The sequence below is a fragment of the Microtus ochrogaster genome, chromosome 24 (assembly GCF_000317375.1).
Source record: "Microtus ochrogaster isolate Prairie Vole_2 chromosome 24, MicOch1.0, whole genome shotgun sequence".
Lineage (NCBI taxonomy): Eukaryota > Metazoa > Chordata > Mammalia > Rodentia > Cricetidae > Microtus > Microtus ochrogaster.
Genome location: NC_022024.1, coordinates 9,801,983 through 9,813,043, shown reverse-complemented (window position 1 = coordinate 9,813,043; position 11,061 = coordinate 9,801,983). Strand labels below are relative to the sequence as shown.

Genomic DNA, 11,061 nt, shown 5'->3' with positions numbered 1-11,061 from the left:
TTAAAGTATCAGAGAGACGGACAGTTAAATATGACTTTTTCAAACTTGAACAGAAACTGAAATGTTTATCTAATGTAAGTAAGAAAGGGTCCTTACATAGAATTAAATCGGTACTATACCTATGGCACTTCCACTCCAAATTAATATGCAGTAAAAGCTATACATGACTGAGTATATACATGGCCCTCTCCACAAAGCCAAAAGACTAATGTATCCATGTTTAAATGTGACGGGGGGCATAATCAAAATAATTACTTCATAAAAGAATAGGTTAATAATTGATAAGCTGAAACAGCTCCACACTGAAATACAGTCATTTCTTTTAAGTAGATTTCCAACAGAATATATACAGATCTGTAAGACATTAAGAGTTAATAACTGGATTTTTATTTTAATACACAGTATGAGAAATGAACTTGTAAGTCAACTGAATTGTATGCAAAATGAAATAGCAAATAAATTAGACCCATGTTTAAACAAAAGGTCAGCTAAATATTCAAACTATCACGGACACATTGATTCCACAGTCTTCTTTAAAAGGTTGAGTCTTTCAAATACAATTCTGCTACAGACTGGTCCAGGGATCAACAGCCAATGGGAACGCTTAGCAGGGGTGGTGATCAGGGACACGTTTCCTATAAGGAAAAAAATCATACAAATAAGAAAAGAGTGAAAAGTATGGTTTTCAATAGTTTTCCACTGACTACAAATAGAGCTAGAACCTTTGTATACTAAAATCTTTATAGCTCCATTTCCCACAGGGACTTGACCTCCAACTTAATAAGCATTCACTCTCCAAAAAGGATTAATCTAGTTTTGCTTTCTTTTCTTTTTTTTGTAATAGCTCTGACTGTCCTCGAACTTGCTATGTAGACCAGGCTGGCCTTGAACTGACAGAGATCCACCGGCATCTGCCTCCTGAGTGTTAGGATTAAAAGCGTGCGATGCCACCACCACCTGCCATTTTCCCCCCCTGAAGACCAGATCTCGCTGTATATCCTAAAACTAGACTTGAACATGCAATCCTCCTGCCTGTCTCCCCAATAATAATACTATCACTTGGCTTTATTCATGTTTTTGAGTAATCTACGTACTAAGAAAGTTTACCAAATTAACCAGACAGCATTAAACAAAGCCACAGAATGAAAACACACAGGGCTTCTAGATGACAACCTACTCAGGAGCACAACTGCCAATAGAAAAGCTAGAGAGAGACTGGGTAGACTATGACTTGGTATGCCAATAATCATGGCTTATATCTCGAATTCTCTGGCGACCATACAGTGTCTGGCGCTATAAGAATCTTTTGCAAAGAGATAGCAGGAATATCAGTGAACTCTTTAATGTCATATCTGTTCGTAAAAAAATGTTAACAAAGTATATGCATCTATGCATGTATATATGTATATGTATGTGTACACAAAATGCATTTCAAAATTATAAAATGGGGAAATATAGTAAGTATTTTAAAATCCCTGGTATGTCAGATTCAGGGACAGTAAACCAGCATCTCCAGGAATTCTCACAAATTTCAAAATTAGACAGTTTTAAACATAATTCTAAAAATCTTCCACTGGAGCTGGAGAAATGGCTCAGTGGTTAAGAGCTTGTTCTTCCAAAGGTCCTGAGTTCAATTCCCAGCAACCACATGGTGGCTCACAACCATCCGTAAGGAGATCTGGTGCCCTCTTCTGGCCTGCAGGTGTACATGCAGACAGGATACTGACAATACTGTATACATAATAAATCTTAAAAAAAATAAAAAATAAATAAAAATCTTCCGTTTAGCTATTTGGATGTTACAGGCACCCACATTTCCTCTTTGCTTTCACATGAACCCTCAAAACCACAATCGACTCCATTTCCCCTTGACTTTTCTAAACTTACTACAGAATGAATTTGATCTCTGCCACTCCACTAACACGGTGTGTCAAAACTAATGATGCTCAAGTCCATTTTAAGGGATTCACTTATGTGCATGTACACCTTTATGCCAGAAGAGGGCACCAGATCCCATTAGAGATGGTTGTAAGCTGGGAATTAAACTCAGGACCTCTCTCTGGAAGAACAGTCAATGCTCTTAACTGCTGAGCAGATCATCTCTGCAGCCCTGAAGTCCAGTTTTTAAAGAGTTACTGTTCCTTGACCTATTGTCATTTTGGTAGGTTGTTCTTCTTCCTAAGTATTCCATTCACCTGGCATCTTGGGTACATGTTTACTTGTCATTCCTCTCCTCCCATCCAAGAGCAACAGAACCAGTTAAGTATGAACTGAAACTTCTAAATTTGTGAACTCAAATAAATCCTTCGTACCTCCCATCAGATTTTTGACAGAGCAATGCAAAACAGACAGATGCACTTCATGTGAAAGTTTCTAGAATATGGCCCTGTAAATGAGGTGGGTGTTTGAGAATGCCTGTGTGAGCCACGTGGGGGCAACCACCTATAATCTCAGCACGTGAAGCTCAGGGAAGCGCATTCTAAATCCGAATACAGCCCAGGTTACACAGCAGGACCACCTCTAAAACCAGAACCACCCACATGCATCTACACAGAAGTGCATCCAGGAAGGCAAGCAACATGACCTCACCCTAGTAAAAGCCACAGCTCCGATACCTTCACAAGCCTGGCTGCTCTGTGACTTCCAATCCCCTTGTGTCCCTGCCTAGTTCCTGTGATCCCATATTTTAGATAATTTGCACAATACTCTACTAAAAATTGACAGTTCCTTTAAATGTGGTTATCAAGTAAATAATGCTCCCTGATTTTGTCTCACACAAGCTTTCCTAATGATGCCAAGGGCTCTTGTACCTCGGTGCTGCTTTGATGATGTTGTCCACGCGGAGAATCACCTCTGCTGCTTCAGCCGCACTCAAAAGAACCTGTCGCTTCACTTGGAAGCTCTCTGTTATACCCAGTATTGCCATGTCTCCGATGGTACCTTCCTTCATATCTGAAAAAATATTACAGTAACTGCTTAACAAATAAGGTATTAAATAGTCTCTAATAACTTGTAATAAAACTAAGCCTGTTATTGTACCCAACTACCTGGCATAGTTAACAGATATAAAAGCATTCAAAGAAAACCTTCAAAAATGTGTTTGTTTGTTTTTAAATTGTAGGGGCCGGATCAAATTACTCAGTGGTTAAGAGCAATTGCTGTTCTTGAAAACGGCCTGAATTCAGTTCCCATCACCCATGTTGGGCAGCTCCCAACCTCTTCTGTTCTCTCAGGGTGCATGTATATACACTCCCGTAACACACACACCACACCTAAAAGTTTTTAATTAGGCTAAGGATATGATTCAGTGGGTGAATGTTTGCACACTGAAAAACAAAGGATCTGAGTTTGAATCCCCAACATGCACACAGAACATCTGGGCACAGCTGCCAGGTGCCTCTAAAACCAGGACTGGGAGGAAAGGGGGAAAGAGACGCAATGTTGTCTTCCTGACCATTCAGTCTAGCAGAAATGGAAAACTTCAGTGAGACCCTGACTCAAGGTAGAAAACAACAGAGGTAGGTATCCTACTTCTTCTTCTAATGTGTCCATGGGTACATATGTATTTAAAACACATACACACAGATACCCAACACTGGGGGTGCAGGAAGTCAACACTAATGATCTATATTAACAGAGGGCAATGATATCGAACAAAAACTTTTACAGGGACAGTTAGCTAAATGGCTTAATAGGTAATGGTCCTGCATTATCACCCTGAGTTTGATCCTCAGGACCGAAAGCCAACGTCTTCAAGTTGTCCTGACCTCTATATCTAGTACTGTGGATATACACCCTTTAATCCCAGCACATGGGAGGCAGGTGGAACTGAGCTCAATACTGGCCTGGTCGACACAACAAGATCCAGCTAGAGAAGGCAACACAGTGAAACCACTCAACAAAAAGGGGAGCAGGAGAGACGGCTCTGCTGTTAAGAACACTAACTGCTCTTCCAAAGGAGTCTGGTTTGATTCCCAGCACCCACGTTAAGGTTCACAACAGTCTCTAGCTGCAGGGTATCTCATGCCTTTTGGCTTCCAAGGGCTTCTACAGGCACCAGGCCCACATGTGTTAGCTTGTTAACTACTTTATTTATATAGAGATTTACATTCAAAACTGCGCTGGATTGTTATGAAATTAGAAACTAACACTGTGTTTTAAGAGATTACACTTAAGAATATAAGCTCTACTCACATGTCCTAATACCAAACTCTTAATCTTTTGAGTAGTTTTATACCTCCTACAGCAATGTCATGAATACAAAATTAAAACATTAATTATAAAAATTAGCATTGCCACCTTTGATACAGTTAGCATAAGAACTGTAAAAACACAGATACACACACAAAAAAACGAGGAAAGAAAAAATCCTACTGAACGAATGATGAAGGAACTGACGACTGTTGCCTTGCTGAACAAACACTATGTCCAACTGCCTTCTACACATTTGTTTGTGTGTACGGATTAGCGCTGCCTGCAGCCTTACTCAGAAAAGCTTCGGTGTGCGGTGGATGCCAGTTAGCACAGAGACTCACAACTGGTGAAGGTACAGAAAACGATGCCTGCTCAGTGCTTGGCCTGAACTGACCATGCAGGTCTGAGCACCACAGAACAGGGTAGAACGTGTAAGAGTCACGAGTAATGAAGAGTGCTGTGACACGGCCAGTGCGCCTGTGATGGCACAGCAGCCGCAGCCACCCGCACAACTGTTAATACTCCATCCCTATAGGCTGTTAATGGCTGCCGGAGAAGGATAAGTTATATTCTTCAGGGTAGTCTCCAATAAGGTGCCTTTATGCAAGTAAATAACCCTCCACCCACGTAAGCGGGGAAAGGGCTTTGGAAACATGGGTTCAGTGGAAGAGTTAAGGTGTTAAGAGAACAAAGAGAAGGGGAACATGACCAAGTGCATTACATATGTATGGTTTGTGTGTATAAACATTTTCTTTAATTGAAGAAAATTACTTTTAACAGTGATTACAAAAGTCCACTCGACTTCTTACCCAGCCCAGCAGTTGTTCGGCCTTCACTGTGAGCAGCTCGGAGCTGTGCCACCAGATCTGCACTGTCGTAGCCTGCGTTGTCAGCTATGATGGTTGGCAGCTACAATATAACAATGAAAAAAAAATAACCACCAAGGACTAGTCATTGTCTGGATGAATACACCATAACTGTCTATCTTTCTTAATAACTGTTTGTAATCGAGCATAAAATGTACAATCAAAATATACAACACTGTGAATGACCAGTTTTGCAAAAAGCAAGGAAAATGTCATCTTTTTGTCTAGGGCAGAATATATACTCAGTTTAAAATAATCAACTCCATGAAAATTATGTTTAGATCCCTTTTCATAGTTACCATTCTCAAGGCTTTAGCAAAAGACTCCATTGCTACAGCTTCTTTTCCTGGTGTTTTACTGGCAAGTTTTGCCACAGCATGAGCCATCACCATCTCAGAACAACCTATAAATTAAAATCCAAAAACTACTATTATGTGGTCTATCTCCAGAACTATGAATTACTGACTTCCCTAAGATCTGTCATTTTAAAATCAAAGGCTAACATGATTGGTTTCTACAAGAGCCAATACATCCATTTGTAAATCACATTACACATCAAGGAACCAAACGCTCACCTCCTCCATACACTGTCCTAGGATCTTTCACAGTTTGGGCAAGAACACAAAGGGCATCATGCAAAGACCTCTCCGCTTCATCCAAAATTTGCTGAGTGGCACCACGAAGTACAATGGTACAAGCCTCACCTAACATTAAATATAACATTCAGAAGTCAGTTACCACCTAGTCACAGACCACATAACCATTTGCATTCCATTATTTATGTAAGTGATGACTATGATTGGGTTTTGGTAGATGATGTCTTCTACCATGCAAGGCTTTCTCTGCAAAAATCCATGTTCATAAGAGTCCTAAGTTACCAAGAAAAATCTACTAAATGTACACATTTCAAAAAGGCACAGCAAGTATCAACTTAAGACTTTGAGACACTGGAACAAAACATAAAATAGGCCCTCTCAAAATTTATTTTATATTTGTCCTGATAACATATATGTACCTCAATTATTAATCTTTGTGTGTATGTATGTGTGGGAGGTGCATGTGTGCATGGTACTCGGGTGGAAACTGGTTCTCTCCTTCTACCATGTGGGTTCCAGGGAAGGAATGAGGTCATCACACACCTTCACCCACAGCCATCTCACCAGCCTAGAGAAGGCATTTTAGTACCACAGTAACCTTTCTTTTGCTTCAAGATGCCAAAATTTACAGTCAGTCAACTCACCAAGGGCAACCCCAGAAAAGTGGATAAGTTTGTCTTCTCCAATCATGACTTCTTCGATTAGTTTGCAGCTTCCAAGCTTCACCAGCTCTGGGTGATCAAAGGTGGAGGCAATCTCACCACCTATGAAAAGAAACACATTACAGGGCATGGTGTTGCGCACCTTTAATTCCAGCACCAGGAAGGCAGAAGCAGGCGCATCTCTCAGAGTCTGAGGCTGTTACTGGACTGATTGACCTATTTAAACATTTTTACCATTCAGAAAGTTAAAAACTCAGAAAAGCTATGTTTAAATTAAAGCACAAGGCACATACTTCCCTCACCCTGAAAGGCACAAAGTCTTCAGTAACGGTCACTGTAACTTTACCTCACACGGGGCAGAGTTTAAATATTCAGCAAAACAGACAGACTAGTTAAGACTCAAGACACCTCTTTTAAGTATGAATTTGTTTAGAATATTCCTAGAAAGTGAAGTCTTTATATTTGTGAGAAAGAACTAGTCTTGAAACACCACAACAAAAAGAACTCTCTAACCATGGCTTGCACATATATAAATTAGTACACACCTTAAACATTCGTAAACTGAAACATAAATGTGCAACTTTTTAAAAATGAAAATGACAGAAGTAGAAAAGCCTGAGTCAATGCAATGGACCAGTGAAAATGGAAGTCGGCCAAAACTACTGTCTAAAATATCTTCACTTATGAGGCATTTGTATCTAATAAAAATGAATTCCATGTTTAGACTTGGGTCTTATTCCAAGTTATCTCACTATGCATGATCAAATATTTCATTCACATCCCCGAAAATCTAGAATCTGAGAAGCTTTTGAGTACCAAGCATTTCTAAGAGAAAACTACCTACAGTTATAATAATGGAACCAGCCAGCAAGATAGTAGGTAAAGGCACTTGCCATTAAGATACACATGGTTAAGAGGGGAGAGTCAGCTCTATAAAGTTGTCATCTGATCTCCACATGCAAACTATGGCAGCACAATTCTTCAAACAAATATAACTAAATTAAAGGTATAATTCAGAGTGTGTGTGGGTGTATAGACTTCCCTCCCCTTTAGTATATAGTCTTATTCTTTAAGAGGTTTCTTATTCTCAACAATGCATTGCACAGTAATGCTCAATAAATACAAGAATGGCAATTATACTTACTAGAAACAAATGTCTTTTTCCTTACCTGTGACAAGAGCTAGGCGTTCCACACCTGCAAAATCTGCATGCTCAATAGCCATGACCCCCGCAGCACCGAAGAGGTGTTCAGGGTAATTATAAATTAGCTGTCTGCAGATGAAATACACAGAACACTCTGCTCAAACTTCACCAGAAGTTAAAAAAACACAAAACAGAACAGCCTGATGATCTATGCTCAATACTTGAGTCTCAAGTGACAGGAGAGAACACACTCCCACAGTTGTCCTCTGACCACACAGCATAAGCAAAGCAGAAATTAAAATGAAAACAACCCAAAATCAGTCATCTACAGCAATGAAATGCTAAAAATCTTCAATAAAATTATTTCTACCTAAGAGTCTTCCCTTAAGAGATTCATTTATCAGGTTCCAGCTAAAGTCAACTGAAATCAGAAATTCCAAATATTTTACATATTTACATCATTCCCTATTCTGAGTATCCAGAAGAAATCTGACACTGCTCTACTCTGTCCCACAAGTGTATGACTCATCTGCCCTCTCTCATGAACCCACAACGGTATGTTCTTCTGCCAGCTAGTCACTTAGTGACCCTCTACATTAGAAGATCGATGTTACCGCACTGCGAGTATTCAACACTACCATAACCTTATATTAAATGACAATACCCAATCAAATCAGCCTCACTTCATCTACCACATCAAGCACTGAATCCTTTTATCATCAAATGAAAATTGAGTACAGTACAATAAAATACTGAGAGCAGCAAGAGGGACTGAGGAATCTTAGAACATGTAGACTTGCCTTTAATCTAGCAGTCTACTAAGTGTATGTAGCTGAGGGCTTGAATCGCAACAATCTGTAACTGTACGTAAGCCATACACAGCAGTTTCTAACATTAAGTAATTTAATAGAAAATATAATTTTCATGAATGAAATAACTTAAGAGCTTGTTAAAAACAGCACAAGCAAACACAGACCTGTTAATGAAACAATTTATTCCATGCTTAAGAATACGTTCAACTTTCTCCTTCATCTTTTCCTTTTCTGCATGTTCTATTTCTGCAACCTTTGCTGTGGAATCAACTCTTACCCGAGAGCCAAATATCTAAGATGAAAGACATAAAGACAGAGTTAAGTTTCATTCCTTTTTCACGTTCCAGTAACATAGTGTATCATTTTTATGAACACACATATCAAAGTATATATGGGTGTAATATTTTAAAGATTCTAAGCTGTTTAATGTAACCGACTCCTGAGTTAACAGCAACCAGCAATAGAATTTCAGGAAATATAGCCACATACTTTTATTTTGTCTGTATCCATTCCAGTATTTGCAATAAGAATTTTAGCATTTTCAATTCTCTTTGGTTGATTTACTCCAATTTTTTTATCCAATAGAAAACCTACAACAAACATAAAAAATAGTAATAAATACTTTAAGGATATACTTGTAAACCTGCAAAGTTGTCTGTATTACTAAATTAGTGATTCAAATAATGCATTTAAAGTTCAATGTACATGTTCCCAGAATCTTAAAAGCATTCCATTATAGCAGTGGTCATAAACATCAACTCATTATTTAAAATAAATTTAAAAGCAGAATGCAAGGGTCTGGAGAGATAACTTAGAGTACCTGCTGGCTTTTGCAGGGTACCTGGGTTCAATTCCCAGCACCCACAAGGTGGCTCACTACCATCCAGAACTCCAGTTTCAGGGGATCCAATGCCCTCTTCTGACCTCCAAAGGCACTTGGCACACACATGGTACTGATATTAATGTAGGCAAAACACTCATGCACATTAATAATGAAGTATATAAGTAACTGTTAAATGAGAATACACACAAGGGAATACTACAGCATTAGCAGAGAAACAAAACACACCACCAGGACATTTTTGTTTCATATTCATACAACCGACCAGAGTCTACTGACTATAATGTAAAAAATTTAAGTGCATTTTTACTAGCTTAAAACCAACAAGACAAAACAAGCAGTGAAGAGTGGAAATCAAAGGATAGTGCTATGCCTTTCAAAAGAACTCCATCTAGCCCAGCATAGTGGTATGGGCTTTTAATCTCAAACTAGGGAGGCAGAGGCCGGGACAGTTAAGAAAACTCCACATAGTAGTAAAACAGAAACACAGACAAATCTGGCCCCAATCTATGCAAAGCATGTGTGACTAGAAGTAGATGCTGATTACCAGCCTAACTGTGTTGACTGGATGCCATCATATGACCTAATAACATTGACCATCTTCATAGGCTTCTTTCAGACACATAAGAAACTTAGCTCATTAATTCCAACCTGTGCTTTCTGATCTATTCAGATTAATCTTGTCCTCAGCAGATCATCACTACAAGAACTAAAGGATTAGTGTTCCAATCACAATTCCTGGCACAGAGCACATATACAATGATGGGGAGCAGCAAGCGACTGTTATAAGATTTTCCCCCCACCTGCCAGACCATTAGAAACATTACAAAGCCCCTGAATATCAATGTAACCAAAACATTTTCAGAACTGCATAAACAAATGGCACACAGCAAAACCAGGATTTCAAATCACAGCTTGACTCTTCTTACTCTTTTTTTTTTTTGGTTTTTCGAGACAGGGTTTTTCTGTAGCTTTGGAGCCTGTCTTGGAACTAGCTCTTGTAGACCAGGCTGGCCTTGAACTCACAGAGATCCACCTGTCTCTGCCTCCCAAGTGCTGGGATTAAAGGCGTGCGCCACCACCGCCCCGGCTCTTCTTACTCCTTTTAAGACAAAGCCTACACAGTCCATGGTCCTTTTGAAAGTAAATATAAAGTCAAGACACTGGAAAACCTATGCCCTGCAAACCACACTATTTAGAAAACAAGCATCTTCCAAGACTTAGTCCTCAAAAACTACAGTCCTGGGCTGGAGAGATGGCTCAGAGGTTAAAAGCATTGCCTGCTCTTCCAAAGGTCCTGAGTTCAACTCCCAGCAACCACATGGTGGCTCACAACCATCTGTAATGAGGTCTGGTGCCCTCTTCTGGCCTGCAGGCATACACACAGACAGAATATTGTATACATAATAAATAAATACTTAAAAAAAAAACAAAAAACTACAGTCCTATATATTAACTATATACAATTATTTGTCAGTTAAAGAAACTTTGAAAACATTTTTTCTTAAAACAACAGAATGAGCTGAGAGAGCTTAGACATGAAGAGCACTTCTTACTGTTACAGAGGACCTGCGTGTGGCTCACACCAGTCTGTAACTGCACCTTGAGCAGAGCTACCACCTCTGGCCACTGACATGCATACCCACACAGTCAGACACAAACAAGCACATGACTAAAAACAATCTCATAAACAAAACGTTTTCTAGGGCTAATGATGTAATGTAGTTCAGTTAAGAGTGCTCACTTAGCACTCATGAAGTCCTATCTAGATGGATCCCCATACTGCACAAATCAGTAAAGTTTGGGAGACAAGGGCAGAAGGAACAGCAAGTTCAAGGCAATCAAAGGCTACAAAAGACTATCTTTAAAAACGAGTAACAATGGCTCCCAGGAGCCCAAGGTGATGTCCCCAGTTAGTTCCTTGGGCAGCTGAGGATAGGGAACCT

The 11,061-nt window shown here is 39.4% G+C and overlaps 1 protein-coding gene across 1 annotated transcript in view; it reads right to left on the bottom strand.

The window, feature by feature from the left end:
• Nucleotides 1–367: 367 nt before the first annotated feature.
• Nucleotides 368–11,061, bottom strand: part of Cct2 (chaperonin containing TCP1 subunit 2) — an 18,086-nt gene continuing 7,392 nt past the window's right edge. Inside the window, exons 8-16 of the mRNA XM_005358031.3 lie at nt 8,764–8,864; nt 8,439–8,566; nt 7,488–7,591; nt 6,301–6,420; nt 5,636–5,764; nt 5,360–5,463; nt 5,004–5,103; nt 2,811–2,952; nt 368–635 (exon numbers count right to left, since the gene is read on the bottom strand). Of these exons, the coding sequence (XP_005358088.1) occupies nt 605–635; nt 2,811–2,952; nt 5,004–5,103; nt 5,360–5,463; nt 5,636–5,764; nt 6,301–6,420; nt 7,488–7,591; nt 8,439–8,566; nt 8,764–8,864 (959 nt within the window). The 3' untranslated portion in view covers nt 368–604. The remainder of the gene's footprint in view (nt 636–2,810; nt 2,953–5,003; nt 5,104–5,359; nt 5,464–5,635; nt 5,765–6,300; nt 6,421–7,487; nt 7,592–8,438; nt 8,567–8,763; nt 8,865–11,061) is intronic.